The sequence below is a fragment of the Microtus oregoni genome, unplaced genomic scaffold (genome assembly GCF_018167655.1).
Source record: "Microtus oregoni isolate MIOR12 unplaced genomic scaffold, Mior012 000001F_ref0000356, whole genome shotgun sequence".
Taxonomy (NCBI): Eukaryota; Metazoa; Chordata; class Mammalia; order Rodentia; family Cricetidae; genus Microtus; species Microtus oregoni.
In genome coordinates, this window is record NW_024543060.1 from 17,569,560 (window position 1) to 17,587,045 (window position 17,486).

The window sequence follows — 17,486 nt, forward strand, 5'->3', positions numbered from 1 at the left end:
ACTCTGCGTTTTTGTAGTGAAAACATTTAAACATTCTCTAACTTAAAGCAAATTTCAATTTATAACTGTTATTAAGTATAATTACCATGATAGTTACAATAGAACTTATTCTAGAATCCAGACTTTACCCAATCAGTCTGACTGAAATTTTGTACCCTCTGACCAACATCAGTCCAGCCCTCCCTCACTTCCCTCCCTGGTCCATAGCTCTCAGAGCAGAGCAATTCTGAAGGAGTTCTAATAGCCCAAAACTTAAAATTTAGTGCTTAGATCTTTAGAAAAGTAGGCAGAGGGTCAAAACGCAGATGTTCCTCTTTGCCTCCACGCAACCTGTCTGTGGACTTTTTTTTTTTTCAAGACAAGGTTTCTCTGTGTATCTCTGGCTGTCCTGGAGCTCACTCTGTAGACCAGGCTGACCTCAAATTCACAGAGATCCACCTGCCTCTGCTTCCTGAGTGCTGGGATTAAAGGCATCCATCATATCAGACAATAATGTTTTAATTGCAGAAACCATATCTCATAAAGCAAAGAAAAACAAAAATCCAAACTGCCTCATCATAAAGCTACAGAGTTTATTTGTGATGAGTTTTCCTGATCAATTAAAACCATGATACTCATCAGCTGACTATATTCTGTGTTTAGGTATAGTTTTGCCAAATTTACAGACTAACATATAGGAATTAATATATGAATAAATATAAATGCCAAACAAAATGTGAACCCAATTACCTAACCAGGAGATATTTCTTTTTTTTGTTGTTGTTTTTTTTGTTTTTTCGAGACAGGGTTTCTTTGTAGCTTTGGAGCCTGTCCTGGAACTAGCTCTTGTAGACCAGGTTGGCCTCGAATTCACAGAGATCCGCCTGTCTCTGCCTCCCGAGTGCTGGGATTACAGGAGATATTTCTGACAAAGCTTTCTGACGTTGGCCATGACAATTCAGCGGCTAAAACTCACTGAGACACTTCTCATGTGTTTGCACCACTGTGTGGCAACCTCCAGCCATTGATGCAAAAGCCAAGATTACTACACTCAAACACCAACAAAAGGCACACACGGTCTTCCTCCTGTTGAAAACCTAATTGTTCGGAGTTTATGCATGTCATTTCAGACCGTCTTGTTGTCGGCACCTGTGAAAGGCGCAAGAGCACCGCATCTCAATGGAGACTCCAGCCCGCAGGAACACTACAGAAGGGGAAGGAGGCAGCAGGAGAAACCGGAGAAGAAAGCAACCTTACTGCTCCCTTTTGGCTTTTTTACACCAACATGGATTTCACTACTGCAGACCCTTTTGCTCTTGGGAAATTAAGTTGGATACAAAATTACCTGCCTAGCCCATGGGAACCTGGATGTAACTATGTGAAGTTCTACTCAGCTGCCTGGGAGAAAAGATGCAAGGGAAACAGTAGAGATGACAAGAGATGTACTAAGAAACTATGGAGGAAAATGGAAGACAAAAAGAGAACAAAAACCATATATGCAACGGGGGGGGGGGGGGTGAGGAGGGCGCAGAGACAGAGGAGACCACTGTTGAACCTACACCCCTTCAAAGTTCATTCTTCCTCCTGGGCTGGGGCAGGGCAAAGGTGTGAGGCTCTGGGTTCCATCTTCAGCACCTCTCTCTTTCGCTCTCTCTCTCTCTCTCTCTCTCTCGCTCTCGCTCTCGCTCTCTCTCGCTCTCTCTCAGACACACACGCTTGCGCGCGCGCATACACACACACACCGTCCTAGTCTTTATTTAAAATGTCAGCATGGCCACTACAAAAACAAAATCGCTGAGAATAGCGTGCTGTCCTAAAACTACCCATTTTCTTCCACAAAAACTAATTACATGATCACATACCATGTTAAGTCAACCAAATGAAACTCGCTACCCTTTGCCAATTTTGAACTGCTGAGAGCAATTTGTGCAGCTCAACTGAAGGACCCTGTCGTCATTAAAAAGAACGAAGTAAACAGACAGAAGACCATTATAGGATAGTCCCATTCGACGTTTTTAGAAATGGGTATCTATTTATATGTGCAGTATATATACCTATATACAATATACTTAATATATATATATATATGAATATCTACGAATATAAAAGGATAGTGATATTTTCCATGTATTTACATTTTGAGAGAGGGTCTCACTATGCCACCCAAGCCTTGATCTTGAGTCACTCTTCATGCCTCAGTTTCCCCAGTACTGGGGTGACAGGTGCTTGCCATGACATTTAAAGAAATGTATAAATGCATTACTGTATGTGTCTATATGACATACATCTATATGTCCTTACATGTAGGTTGTACATATAGAAAACGCAGCTCTTATAAGTGCACAGAGCTTTCTGGAAGCTCCCCGAGAAAATGCTTCTGAGAGGGAAATGAGAGGCCAATGCCCAGATGGGCTGATTCTCATGGCAACGATCCTTCACTGCTGCATAGTTTCCCGTCTCTGTAGAGTCTATTGTGCCAGTTGGCGTGTCTGACTAGATGCACGTACGTTGTTGTTTTGAGACAGCGTAGGCCAAGCTATAGTCAAATTTACCATCCTCCTGCCTCAGCCTCCTAAGTACTGTAGTTAGCATACCTATTGCCAATCCGTATGGCTTTTTGAATTAAGAAAATTGTCTAAATAACTTTTCAAATGTCTCAAGTAACTTAATGACCATTTTAACAAGCAAATCATTTAAAATGTTAAAAAGTATTTAGAACAAGGACACTTCAAATAAGGTTAATTACTTAAACTTCAGCCTTTTTTTGTTTGTGAGACGTGGTCTCGGGCAGCCCAGGTCCGCCTGGAACTCCCTATGTAAATGAGGATAACCTTGAATTCCTGTTCTCCCTGCCTCCATCTCTTGAGTGCTAGAATTACAGATGCCTGCCAACACACCTTGTTTCTATGCAGTGCTGGGAATCAAACCGGGGGCTTTATGCATGCTTGTAGCACTCTACCAATGAGCCACTCCCCCAGCCCAAAGTGCTCTTCTTCACTCTAACCTGCCTGCCCAACAGTTTCATTCATGATCCTGAGGATCCCAGTGAGAACAGAAGTTACTGTTAGCCGTGTTTCAATTGTAATATTCACATAACACGTACTTCATAACTATGCAGTCATACATAGAACAGTATCTGTGTGGTACATACGTGAGGAGGTCAAGGTCAGATGTCTTCTTCAATAACTTTGCTCTTTAAATTTTGAGACAGGGTTGCTAGCTGAACCTCGAACTTGATTGGCCTTGATTGGCAGACGGGGTTGCTCACTGAACCTCGAACCTGATTGGCCTTGATTGGCTGGGCCAGCCTCTCTAGCGTGTGGCTGTTTTCATGGTGCAGTGATCTAAATGGGAATGTCCCCATAGTCTGCAGGATTTAAACACTCGGTGGTCCTCAACTGTGGTGGCTTTGTTTGAGGAGGTTTATTAGGAAGTCTGGCCTTCCTGGAGGAAGAACGTCACTGGGGACAGGGTTTGAGAGTTTAAAGCTCCACACCACTTTCAATTCACTCTCTCTGCTTTATGCTTTCAGTTCAGCATGTAACTGATTCCTGTCCCAGCTGCCATGTCTGTCCCCTGCTGCCACACCTCCCCACCATGATGAGGTCTTACACCTCCACAACTAAAAGCCCAAGCAAACCTGGTCACCATTTTTCATCAAAGCAACAGAAAAATAACAAAGACACGTGGGTACCAGGGATACAGCAAGCACTTCACACACTTGAGCCATCTCCCCAGCCCTGAGATATCTTCAGTTTCTATGGACAACATATTCAGCTATAGGCCCTGTCTACCTACACAGACATACTCAATCAGGCAAGTATTTACATCAGTATGTAAACATGTATGTGTGTATAAGGGTGAGAATGCAGAACTAAAGGCACTATTGGTACTCCTAACCCATCGTACTTAGTGGGTTTTGATGCATCTTCAAGAGGCATGAGCAAGAACTGTTAGCGCTGTCTCCAAAACTACTGAGCATTGAGCTAGATCCAGGGCCTGAACCTCTCCTCCAGGCTCTCCCATCTTACACCCTGTGGAGAAGATGAGGAAATAGCTACATTTCTCTAAGGGTGCTTCTCTTCTTATCCGGATAATACCCACTGTTACCTTCATTTGTTCTGCTTGCATTAAGTCCCCCACTGACCTCATCTTCCCTCAGAAGCAGTGTGTGTTCTAAGAACCACAGAGATAAAACTTACAGCACATGGTCCAGTCTGAGGCCCACGAGTCTTGTCAACTTAATGCTCCAGCCTCAGATGTTTGTATTTGGAAACATTTTATATGAATATTAACATATGAGTAAATATAAAATGCAGATTTTTTGATGCATAGTTAGTAACTCTATTATGAATGAATTCATCAGAGGCAGTATCCCAAAGCTTGATAATTAGCCATAATTGTGGCAGATATTTATCAGAAAGTTAAACAGAAAACAAAAAAATAGGCTTTTTACATCTATTTTAGTCTTCATAAAAATGTTTTATCCCAAAATTAAACAATGCAATCTTAGCTATGACTTAAGTTCATGAAACCCACAAATTTTAGTAGCACTTCCCAACAAGTTTGTTGTTCAACTTTACTCAGTTCAGTTTATAACCATTCCTAAACTTTCTTTTCAATGGCATAAATTTGATATGAATATGCATGAAATTTTGGCCATTTCATAAGTGTATGGTGTGCCATTTTTCTCATTAACCCAATTTTATGGATTTTTTTTAGATTAAGATTTCTTTTTTTTTAAATATTTATTTATTTATTTATTATTTATACAGTTAGCCAGAAGAGGGTACCAGACCTCATTACAGATGGTTGTGGGCCACCATGTGGTTGCTGGGAATTGAACTCAGACCTTTGGAAGAGCAGGCAATGCTCTTAACCTCTGAGCCATCTCTCCAGCCCCTAGATTAAGATTTCAAATGTTAAAATCATTGTTAGTAAAGTCTCTATATTGGTTAGCTTTAATCTTTGAAAAATACTCTAAATCCCAAAGCACTACAAGTGCTATAAAACTCCAGAATCATCTCTATTAAAAGCAGTTCCAAGATGAGCGAGTAAACATCGAGCGGAAGCAACCCTTGACTCCTTAGTAAACCTGCATCTTTAGAGCCACTGTTGTGTGTGCATGTCCTCCATGTCGGAAGTCAACCGACACTAAAACACTAAGCCACGGGCATACAGTAAAACCGTTTCCATGTACAAGCCTTAGGAAGCTGGTTTTCATGAAAATAACTGTTGAATAAATTAACTTTTGCAGATATGTTCCTGAAGGGGGAGCATCCAATCATTTAATGGGTTCCCTACTCAAATTCCTTCCCTAAGTCCCTCCCTGACAACAGCCTAGGTGTGAAGACTTTGAAACTAAGTTAAACTTCAGAATACATAAATCCGTTAATACCCAGCAGCCCCTGCCTTGTGTATGTTCATCATCAAATGAAAACTCAACTTTGACATGGTCCAACAACTCCACAAAAGCACCACACGAACCGTCCTGCACAGAGCCTGAAAAGGTAACTGGTGAAGAACCACCGTGGATATGCAATCTGAGTTTTGTACTTTGTGGGAACCTGGGACATAGAAGCCTAGTCAGCCTGTAGGCAAGGCGCACCAGAGAAACTGACCAACTAGCGTCATCTGCAATCCACCCTCTCAAGTTGTGTCCAGAGAGGAGCAAGCAGCCTGCTGTGGATAGGAATGCAAGGAAGCGAGCGCTATACAGGCTCCACAGGACTTCCAGCGCAAGCGGCGGCAGAGTGAAAAATCCAAACTCCCTATTTCAGTTCCCTAAGTGGGAACTCGCAGCGGGGCTTCAACTTTCTCCCGTGCTGCCGCCAAGCCACTTGCTCTGACTGCTAGGCGAGCTTTCTGGAACACACCCTGGAAGTCTCCAAACCCCAGGCAGGAATCCCGGGCGCCGGTCCCGCCCCAAACAAGGCTCCGCCTAGTCCAGGCCGCGCCCCCGCGCCCCTCCTCCGGATCCTGGATCCCGGGATCTCCCCGGTGCTCCTGCTCCCTCCACTCACAGCTCTCCTGCAGGCCCTCAGCTAAACCTTACCTTGGTCCGGATCTGTCCAGAGGTGGATACTTTGCGGATCAGCTTCTGGGGTCCCTCCTGCTCAGCTTCACTGTCAGAAGAATCTTCTCCCGGTCCCGCAGCGGTGGGGGAAACGGTGCCGGCCCCAGCAGCCGCTCCTCCCGCGACTCCTGGAGGGTGGTGCTGGCTGCCCGCTCCGGCCATCCTCTCCGGTTCCTGTGGGGTACACAACAGAGCCCCGAGGGGCTGTGGTCAACTGCTGGGCTCTTCCCGAGAATCCAAGCCCCGCGCCTAGCTGGCGCCATCTTCCTGGCCGCAGGGCTCCGGGGACCGGGGACCACACACCGACCTTGCCGAGACCGCGGGTTCCTCTGGGCGAGGCTCACGCCTGCGCACCCAAACTTGGGATGTTCTGGGGTTGCTGACCCACGATACCACCAGCACCGGAATGAGAGGATGAAGGTCGCAATGAGGCTTGGACAACCTTCCTCTTACTCCTTCTAGGGTCTGAGGGCCTAGAGGGACTATGGGGCAGAATTGGGCAGGAGCGCACCAGCAGGTCAGGCGCGGTGGAGATGCTCTTCCCCTCGTTCTAGACTGCAGGAGTGTGGGGAAGGCTCCGAAGGAAAATGGGAACATGGAGCCTCCTCCTACGCCCATAGGTGCACCCCTGGACCCCGAATCTCCACACACTCGGGCCTTGTGGCATCGTTCCAGCTAAGCAAAAGTTCCCTCTGCCCGGGATATGGACTGTATCTCCGGACCCTGGGCACCACTACAGGGATCTTACCTCCCCTGCTTCTGCCAGGGAGTTTGGGTCCTTGCTGCCTCCTCTACCCTGTTTAGCTGAGGACCCACCCCCATCCGGCGCACACGGAAGAGAAGAGCATTTTCCGGGAGGTTCAGCTCCGCTCTGGGAACTTTTCGTTCAGAAAGAGCGATTCCCTTTGGCTAACAGGAAGCTGGGAAGGGCGTGGAGAGAGCGCAGAAACAAGAGAGGACACGCAGCCCAACACGACACTATACTGAAATAAATGTCTAAGCTAAAGTGCTTATCCAGAATGCCTGGAAGAATGCATTCAACAATGTCAACAATGTACTAAGAAAAAAGTACATATATACATATGTACATATATGTATATGTGTATATATATATATATATATATAGAGAGAGAGAGAGAGAGAGAGAGAGAGAGTGAGTCAGTCAGTCAGTCCTAGGAGAGGGGATCCACAGGCTGTAGCTGCTTAAGGGGGCAGCAGGCAGAGCAACCTCCCTGCACAGAAGGCACACTCAACCTCCAAAGTTGGTGGGGGAAGGCTTTGTGGGAAAGACACTAAAATGACAAGTTTCCTGCTGTCAATCAAAGAGAACTTCACTTCGTTGTCAGCTGTGTTTTTTCAATTTAAGTAGAAGTCCCTAGCCAACCCTGGGGGCTCTCCTTGACACAGCAAACTTTAGAGCCCCTGCCCCCCAGATTCCTTTCCTATTTATCAGTTGAAGGTGACCTTGAAAGTTCCTTGAAACTAAGACTCTGGGGTGTTGTTTTTCTCTAGGTGCAACCTTAAGCCCAAGAATTATTCCACTCTGTGTCAGAGCTGCGAGCTCTAAGACATTTTACCTATACTAAAAACGGGAAGTGCGAATCCTTCAGCAGAGAGTGTGCTGCCATCTTACATGAATACAAAGACCTCTCACGCTTCAGTTATTTCCTTTAGGAAAGGAAGGAGTGGGGAAGGAATGGACTTTAAGAGTTCTTACGGCCTGATAATATGAAATTCTGTATCTACAAAAACACACTGCTGGGAAATCTTTGAGAGACAATAACAGTAAACAATGGCCTAGGTTGGGAATATAAATCAGTGCTAAAATTCTTGCCTAGTGTACAGAGGCCCATCAGAGCCAAAAACAAAATAATGCCCTTTTAATAACCTTTATCCTGGTCGGGCTATTTGATCACAGACAAGTCTAATGATTTGGCAACACAAGGGGTCTTTACGTAGTTGAGACTTTCCTTTTAAGGTAAAAGACATTGAGGTCACAAGCTGGGACCAAAGGAAAAAAAAAACAAAAACGTGTGATTGCAATTCTAACGTTCTCTTCTCCACACTATATATAGCTAAAGGTCATGTACTTCAATCTACACATTAAGCTTTCAAGTTTTTTTTGTTCTTTTGGGTTTTTTGTTTTGTTTTGTTTTGTTTTGTTTTGGATTTTTCGAGACAGGGTTTCTCCGTAGCTTTTTGGTTCCTGTCCTGGAACTAGCTCTTGTAGACCAGGCTGGCCTCGAACTCACAGAGATCCACCTGCCTCTGCCTCCCGAGTGCTGGGATTAAAGGCGTGCGCCACCACCGCCCGGCAAGCTTTCAAGTTTTATACAGCAACATTTTCCAGAATCTAGACAAGGGTGACTGAACTGAACGGTGGTCCAACACCCATGCCTATTCTGTGATCCTTGGAAGAAGGTGGATCACAGTTCTCACTCTGAAAGGATGCTGGTTGCTTAAGGAGAGTTTAAAACAGCTTCACATCCAGCGAGTACTTGGTGACTTATAAAAACTTAGCCCTCTAGCCAGCTCTGCTCTACACAGAGTTCAGCAGGTTTCGAATGCCAGTACCTATGAAAGCAAAGACAGGCTAAGCGTACTTCATAAGCAAAGGACTGTGGCTCTCGACAGCATCTGCAGCTGTGGAGGAAACCCCCGATGAAAACACTGCGTAGGCAAAGGAAGGAATGCTGCCTCATTTCCCACAAGAGGCAGCCCAGGAAAACCCCCGATGGAGAACCATCTCTTCCAGACACTTCTAAGGAATTCCCATTTTAAATAATATCTGACCTACTAGCCACTTACTGGGTTCCATGGGTAAATGTCCAGAATGGGTATCTAGTCCAACTAAAATGCACTTCACCTTTTGTTTGCTTGTGTTGAGATGCCTCACAGCACACCTCAGGCTGGCCTGGAGCTCATCACGTAGCCCCATCCGACTTGTAATTCACGGCAGTTCTCCGGCATCAGCCTCTCTCTATATCTCAGAAGGGCTACTGATATTTCAATTGTATGGCATACTGCCTTATTTGATTTATAAAACATTCCCTGACTTTTTCTTTAGTGTTTCAGATAATTTCTTATGTGTTTATTACTGGTACTTTGAGATCTTTGCCAGGTAGTGGTGGCGCACACCTTTAATCCCAGCACCCGAGGTAGAGGCAGGTAGATCTCTGGTCTTCACAGTGAGTCTCAGGGCAGCTAGGGCTATACATTGAAACCCTGTGACCATGACGGGGCGGGGGGGGGGGGAGTTCATGTGGAACTTATCAGCAAAACTGTTTAAAATGTGCATAGAAAAGGCTGTGGCAAGTGAGCTGCCAAGGGCTTGAAGCCAGCCTGGGTTACATAGTGGGTAACAGGTCACCCAACCCCCGCCCTGCCAGCAACAGAGCAAGATCTTGTCTCCAAACAACATCAACAAAAATTCTATAGCTGTTACAATCAGGATTCCATTGAAATGAGAGAAGATGACCACTAATTGGCTTTCTACTTAATAACGTATCATACATACTCGATTAGAAAAAACAAGAAGTACCGAAGAGATATAAGCCAGATATGCTTATTAAAGCTTTGTGACGCCGGGCAGTGGTGGAGCACACCTTTAATGCCAGCACTGAGGAGGCAGAGGCAGGAGGATCTCTGTAAGCTCGAGGCCAGCCTGGTCTACAGAGGGAGTTCTAGGACAGGCCCAAAGCTACAGAGAAACCCTGTCTCGAATCCTACCCCAGTCCCCCCAAAAACTTTACAAATACTGTATTACACTATTATCTACAGAGGTATTTTAAATTAATCTACTAACAACAATCTGGACTGACATTAACTTAAAGTGCTTAATCCCATGTTCTGTGGTTTTACATTCAAATTTTCATATAACCTGATGAGGGTTACACGCCATACGTTGAAAAACACAAGTAGGTAATTAAGAAACCATGTTCTAGGATTCATGTTCCTGTTCAGTACAGAACCAAAAGACTGCAGACAGAACAAGCAAGGCCTGGGAGGCCGCCGTGACTGCAGTGTGGAACTATTTCCACAACACACGATTTGTTATGTATTCAGAACTTAACATTTAAAAGGTTTACCCTGTTGAAATTGCTTTAGTTGTTATCCAGATAACAAAACGTTCCAAGAGCAACGGTGCCATAAATTATAGGAACATACTGTGATCCCTGCACACAGGGCGAAACTCCTCATCCTCACATAAAGTACAACTGTGTAACTAACCTCTTATTTGTATCTTGGCCAGTTTTGCTTTGAAACCCTTCCCTTTCTTCATGTCCATTAATTCTGGATTGTTAACTGGTATAACGTTAACTCGTAATTCTAACTGGTAGAAAACCATTCAGAAATAAAAGCTCATTTTAGGGACTGAAGCACATTCAGGCTTCTCTCCACTAGAAAGAGCATGTTGTAAATACTCCTGCATGTTTAAACTGAGCCAGCAATTTAACTACCTATCGGCTACCCACTCCCACCTGAGATCAGGAACTGTGTCGCTAAATGTCTTCCTACCCACTCATTCCCAACAGCAAAATACTTCGACTCTGTTTCTATTTTAGTGAGACAAAGCCAGGGTGTTGCACAGGCGCAAGTTTTACCACTAACCTACATTGCTGCCCCAATTACTTTCTCTAACTGGTTTTTTGATAAAGAATCTCACTATTTAGTCCCTGCTGGTCCCAAACTCTGAGCCCTCCTTAGCTGATTTGCTAAGAACCACACCCTATTCCCCAAACACTTATTGATTTGAAATTTTAGTGATGCCTATATTTTCACTAACACTTGGCTATTTTCCAAAGCTAGCATCAATGAAAAAAGAGAGAGAAACTTAAATGTTAACCTGTACCTTCTTTAAGTTCAATATTTATCCAGAATAATGCTAAGTAAAGTTAATATATCCAAATGTTCTGATAGCTGAATAACTTAATTTCAGAGAAAATGCCATGAAGTCCCAGGATTTCCCTTAGCTCCAGGCGTTGGTATTTAGCCAAGAAGTACTATTTCTTTTCAGGTAGCCACAGTAACCTCCAAGGAATCCTTTGCTTTTCTGTCTGAATAGTAAAAACCATATCATCAAAGTTTAGGCTCCATCAGGAAAAAAAAATGAGAAAACGAATTCTTACATGCATGCTGTTACATGCCATTAATAATACAGCAATCTCACTTATTCAACACGCATGTCTTTTTATGAATGTAAATTTGCAAGCTTGTATGGTAAAGTAGTACAGTGCCTATATTTCAATCTTTAAAAGGGTTTTTAAAGAACTCAGAATTGGAATCCAAGTGAAAACAGGTTTGTTTTCTTTGCTGTTGTCTCATTTTGTTTTAAGAAAGAAAGGGTCTATTTTGGCACAGAGGATAAACGTATCTTGGGGGGACAGACCGGCAGCTGGGGCTCCACCTGTGGTAGCCAGAGCATGCACCAGCTGCTCATTCTGCGGCATCTACAGGAAGCAATGAGGGAAGCAGGTAGCCTCCACGCGAGAGACTCTGAGCACACACAGACTGGACTGGACTCGAGGAAACCTGTGATTCCAATGTGCGTGTGCGTGTGTCTGTGTGTGTGTGCGTGTGTAAGACAGTGGTTCCTTAGGGCTACAGAGGTTAACAATTTGTTGTCTAAATATACTGTGTGCCGCTTGACTGTATGCCGTATAGGTTCATTCTGAATGAAGCCAGAATTCCTCTCATTCAGTCTTGAGATCAAGCTAAAGACCTTGATTTTTGAGAACTCCATGATGCCTGGCATCCTAGTACTCTGCTGAGGCAAGAGCTTGGCAGGGAGTTCCAGGCCTGCCTGGGCTACCTAGGAAGTCACCAACCAGACTGATGGAGTACACTGTGAGACACTGTCCCAAACACCAAGAAACAAAACCAATTCTGATGGACATTTAGATTAAGTTAACACCAACCCCTTTGCTCCACACATCAGAAACATTTAACATTTAAACATTTTCTCCCTAGTGCATTCAGCTTCCTCTTTTATATGCTCCTTTTTTAGTAACGCAGGTAACTCAACTTTCTTAAGGAATTATATACAGATGTCCTCTGAAAATGTTTAAACATTGTAGCCATTACAGAAGGTTCAGAATAAAATCACTATGGAGATCCATTAAGACACACACTTAAAGGGGTTTCACTCCTTAGCTATAAGAATGGAAGCTTTCTGGGGACAAAAACTGCCCGAGTCTTACCAGCTTGCCCAACCGTCACAGAACAGAACATGATAGGTGTTGGATAAAAATATCTGCTGAAGAAATAAAATGCCTCAGCCATTTTAAAACACCTACTTTTTAAAGAGTTCTGCAGCCTAGCTAGTATCACTGCTGCCACATCTCTGTGACGGTTTTAGTTTTAAAAGTTCATGTTGGGGGAGGACTAGTATTTAATATTATCTGTAAGAATACGTAAGAAAGCACTTTGGTTCTTAACACTTTGGAGAAGAAAATAGAGGTCTCTAATTTTCTAACTGGTAAGTAGCAAAATACTCCTGACATTCATCACCCCCCCCAAAAAAAAACCCCACTACACGTTACACGTTAACTCCGGGTTTCCCATTGTGACGGGTGGAGGCTTACAGGATTTCTTTCATATAGTAAAGTTCAAAACAGGTCACTGGACTTAATTCCCAATGATCTTAAATGTCAAAATGGAACTGTAATTTTTTAACCAAGAATCGCACTTACTCCCGGATGGCGATGGCAACAGAACACGAGTAGATGGGCTACCGAACGTGCAAAACCACAAAAGCAAAAGCAGCTGCAGATGGATCAAAGTCGAAGGACACTCCTGAAAGGTCAGGAAGCAAGAGGCAGCTAAACGTACCCTGGCGAACCAGCTGAAGTCTACGGGTCAGAAAAGGAGAAGCAAGCCTGGCACCTGACCTACAAGCTCTCAACAGGCAGAGGGCCCGCCTGAGCAGACTCAGGAAGTCCCTGGGAAAACATCATCCTAACAGCACCGCACCACAGATAAAGCCGGAAATTTTGGACCAGCCTTTTGAGACAGGTTCACAACGTCAACCAAGAAGGAGTACCAAATGCGCAGACAGAGCGTGCAGGGCCAAAATTCATCGTACACTTAAGATTACAGGGGTTTGCGTGGGACGGGTATTCCTGGGAGGAATCCCGGGGGGGGGGGGGGGGGGATGGATAACTGAGGGTGCTGTTTGTGATGCACAAAATTAATTATAATAATAATAGTAATAATAATAAGTTAAAGAGTTTAGGGGGAAAAATTCTTAGACCCCGACTCTCCTCATCTTCGCACACACAACAAACGCACTACTTCTGGGCCCCTAAAATGACTCAACCTCCGCGTGGCGTGTGCTGTGAAATCCAGGCGAAAGCGAAGTAGACTCCTCGCTGGATCTCGGACCAAGTCCCCTGACCCTCAGGGCAGCCCGGGGCAGAGCGGCCACCGGAGTCGGAGGCGTGGCTCTGGCTTCTGGAGGCTACTCGCCTCCCCAGGCGGCGGTCCTCGGAAACCTGCGTGCCCAGGTGACTGCCAGGGCGCGGTCAAGAGGTGAGTCCCGTCTCCTCGCGGCGCCACCCGCTGACCGCGCGGCCCCGCCGCCTCCTCTCCCCGAGCCGCCGCGCCACACTCGGGAATGAAGTGCAAAGTTGGGAAGCGGATGAAGCGCGGAAACGGTCCTCGAAAGACCGTCGCCAGAGGCCCCTCGGGGAAGAGCTCCAGCCGACCGGACAAAGGCGCTCCGGGCGGCGCGCGAGGAGGAGCCCGGGCGCCGGAGGAAGCGCTGCCCCGGCTGGGAAGCAGCTGGGGACCTCATCCCGGACCGCTTCCTGAACGGAACCCGGGCCGGGAGGGGGGGGAGGGAGAAAGGACAAGCAGGAGGGGTGGGTGCGGACGCGGTACCCACCGATTCCTCCCAGGTCGGGCTGCGGGCTGCGACCGCGGGGCGCACGTGCTGCGGCTCCATCGTGCCGGCCCGCGCCCGGTGGCCGCCGGGGCGCACGGACACGGGCCCCCGTGGCCGCCGCTGCCGCCCGCCGCCTGTGACTCGCTCGCCGCGATAGCTGTCGCTGCCGCCCCGGCTCTCGCCCGGAGCCAGCCACCGGCCCTCCCGCGCTCTGTGGCTTCCGCCGCGCTCGCCCGCCCCCGCTCCGGTCCCTTCCTCCGCCGCCGCCTCCGCAACCGCCTGCGTCCCGCTCCCTGGCGCGGCCGCGAGCGCTCGGAACCCCGAGCCGCCGCCGCCGCCTCCCACGGCCGCAGAATCCGCCCCTTGCTGCTGTCTCCGCCCCCCGACTCCCTCCCCTTTCCTCCTGCCGCCTGCCCCTCCCCCAGCCGCCCCTCCCGGCGGGCGGCCCGGGACGCACGTGACCCCCTGCCAGTCCTTATAAGGCGCGGAACCGAAAGCGGCCACCGGGTGGTCACGGGCACCGGGAGGTGGTATTGCGGAGAGAGGCAGCCTCCCCGAGGGGCCGGGCTCGCCAGGAGCCTGGGGGGGGGGGGGGGGGGACCGGTGCCGAGTGGCTCGCGTCCATGGGGCGCGTCCTGGCATCCCTGCCCTCGGCCTCCCTCGCTCCGGGCGCCTGCAGCCCCCACTGGCCGCCTCTGGAGCTGAGGCTGGAGCAATTGCCCAGGACAATACCGGGCTTCAACAGAGCGAGGCTGCGCTTCGCACCCCTGAGCAACTCCCCAAGCACCCCTGCCAGGGGTGGTTTACTCTGAGCTGCTGGGATGACTGGCTGGTTTGCCATTCGCGAGAGAGGTTAACCTTGGAAAGCCCTGCTTTTACTCATTTTTCTGTGGGTAAACGGTTTAGTGGAAAGAAAACCAGCTTAAGGAGCCGGTCTGCCGTCCGCTGTGAGCGCTCCTCTCGAATTCGGGGCAGGGGCAGTTCAGAGAGAGCTCTTAAATGTCAACTGTCTCCTCCTGCTGCTTTCAGAGAAAAAGAAAACGAAAATTGCAACTAGCGTTTCAGATCATCTTTACTGGCAGTGAAGACGGTTTCCATCTAGTTCCAGCAGAGCGGTGACTGCATTTACATGGGTCATTTCCTCCCGTGGACTTTCAGGCTCCTGCCAGCACCCTCTCATGGCCCGTAGTCTGATAGACAGACGGATCCAAACGTTTTGAAACCGAAAAATCAAAACACTTACCTGATCCAGCATGCCCCCACGTCATTCTAATTTCCGTGGCTAATATTCCTTGAGGCTCCGCTGATAAAGGTCACGTAAGGTCTGTGGAGAGCCTAAACCACTGGATGCTTTCCAGCCCTTGCCTTCTACAACCTCACTGATTAGATTCGTATCCCTGAATCTCTCCTTTAAATCAGCCCTGATAGTTGGGTCTTCTTTGTCTCTGGCCATGCTTTGTTCAGTGACCTTCTTACCCACTGAGGTGCTAAGTAGTCTGAGAGTCCTTGAGTGGTCTATCAGGTCCCATCATCCCTCGTTTTTTGTTTACCAGCCAGGTGATGAGAACTCATAGACTTCCAGCTTTTCTGATCTTGCTGCCTTCACCTCCTGAACACTAGGGTTTCAGCTGTACACTGGGACTCAAACCATGGCTTATTCATGCTAGGCAAACATCCTTTCTACCAACTAAGCTACATGCCCAGACCAGAAGCAAATCTTTTTTCAAAAATATTTTTAAATTTTTTTTTTATACTTTTAGTTTTCACTTACACTTATGTGCCTGTGTGTAGGTTTGGGCACATGAGTGCAAGTTTTTTACAGAGGCCAGAGGCATCCCATCCCCCTGGAGCTGAGGTACAAGCTACCCAAGTGTGGGAGCTAGGACTCAAACTCCCCGTTCTCTGCAAGAACAGTGTGTGCTCTTAACCACTGAGCCATCTCTCCAGTCCAGAAAGCACCCAGCTTCTTAACCAGAAACCTCTACCTCTGTTCCCCCTGGCCTTAAATTCAACCTGTCTAAAACAAAGTGCTTCCCTGACAGCTGATTTTTCTCTCGAGTCTTATATAAATGTCACCACAATTCACTTAGTCATGCAGGAGAGAAGGAAAAAGAAATCCTAGGTTCCTCCTTTCTCCCCTCCCCCTTGGTCTCTCTTTCTCCTCTCTCTCTCTCTCTCTCTCTCTCTCTCTCTCTCTCTCTCACACACACACACACACACACTCTGGCTTAAGGGCCCTGGTTTCATTCAGACCCCTGAAACTTTGCATTACTTTCCTTATTAATTTTGAATTTCTTATTGTATTTGTGTGTGAGCCCATGTACAAGTGTGGAGGTCAGAAACTAACTTGCAGGCACAGGGTCTCTTCTTCCACAACAAGCAGAACCCAAAACTTCAGGCTTGGCAGCAGGTACCTTTACCCACTGAGCCACCCCTCCAGTTCCACTTACTTATCATGCTGCCTCTATTGCATCCCTCTTGCTGGGACCAAAGTTAGCCTCCCCACGAATAATATCCTAATATCTTAGCTAGTGCCTGCTCCACCAATTCCTTCAAACGCTCTGAGTTCCTGACAGGCAGGTCCCCCTCAGGCCACTTGTTTTTATGCTGTGCCCTCTTCTGGAATGTTCTTCCTCTTACTCAGCCTATAAAACACCTGTTCCATCTTTCACTTTTCACCCTAAGGGTTACCTTCCTCGTAAAGGTATTCCTGACCTTGCCACGTGGTAAAAGCTGTCTGCTCCCTCTGCACCGACTGTGTGCCATCTCTGATCACCCCGTCCTATCATAATGCCTTAGCAGACTTTTAAGTTAGCTTTTACATATAATTTTCCTGGTGGCAAATATTATAATTGACTCCATCTTCCTGGCTCCCATACAGTTCTCAACATGTGTTTCTCAAGTTTGTTGAGAGAATTGTGGTATCGTTTGAGGTATATTTTTGAGGCTCTAAAAAAGAAAAAAAAAATCAGGTTTTCCTGCCTTGTCTCATTCGGTTCTCACAGTTCTCCGTAAGATGTGTTAGTGTCTTTCACAGGGAACTGCAGCTGAGGCTGCTGAGACCCCGGGGGTAAAGGCTCACTGACCAGCCTGACTTTCAGATTCCCAAATGCAGCAGGTAGAAGGAGTAACCTGACTCCCAAAAGTTGTTCACACACACACACACACACACACACACACACACACACACACACTTGTATACACATCATGTCCATTTGTCTTATTCTCTGTCTCTGTCTCTCTCTCTCTCTCTCTCTCTCTCTCTCTCACACACACACACACACACACACTTTCTTGCACTTACAAACACACACACTAATATTTTAAAAAGAGAACACACTGAAGTTGGAAAAGAAGGAAACAGCTTGCCCGAGGCCCTCCCGTGTAAATCCCGGAGCCAGGGTTATAATCCAGATTGCCTCTTTACCTTGGCTGCATGTGCAGCTGTTTCTGTGTTCTGACTGTTTAGGTCTCTCCTGACCCCTGTTGAAGTCCTTACGTCCATGAGCACTTAGGGAAGAGGTCTGGTCCTGATAGCAGACACGG

At 46.9% G+C, this 17,486-nt stretch overlaps 1 protein-coding gene across 3 annotated transcripts in view; it reads right to left on the reverse strand.

Annotated features, from left to right (window-relative positions):
- Dgkh (diacylglycerol kinase eta) overlaps nt 1-14,228 on the reverse strand; it is a 172,707-nt gene extending 158,479 nt beyond the window's left edge. For all 3 annotated transcript variants that reach the window (XM_041672676.1, XM_041672686.1, XM_041672667.1), the window contains exons 1-2: nt 13,941-14,228; nt 6,035-6,229 (exon numbers count right to left, since the gene is read on the reverse strand). In XM_041672676.1, the coding sequence (XP_041528610.1) occupies nt 6,035-6,229; nt 13,941-14,000 (255 nt within the window). In that variant the 5' untranslated portion in view covers nt 14,001-14,228. The remainder of the gene's footprint in view (nt 1-6,034; nt 6,230-13,940) is intronic.
- Nucleotides 14,229-17,486: the final 3,258 nt, after the last annotated feature.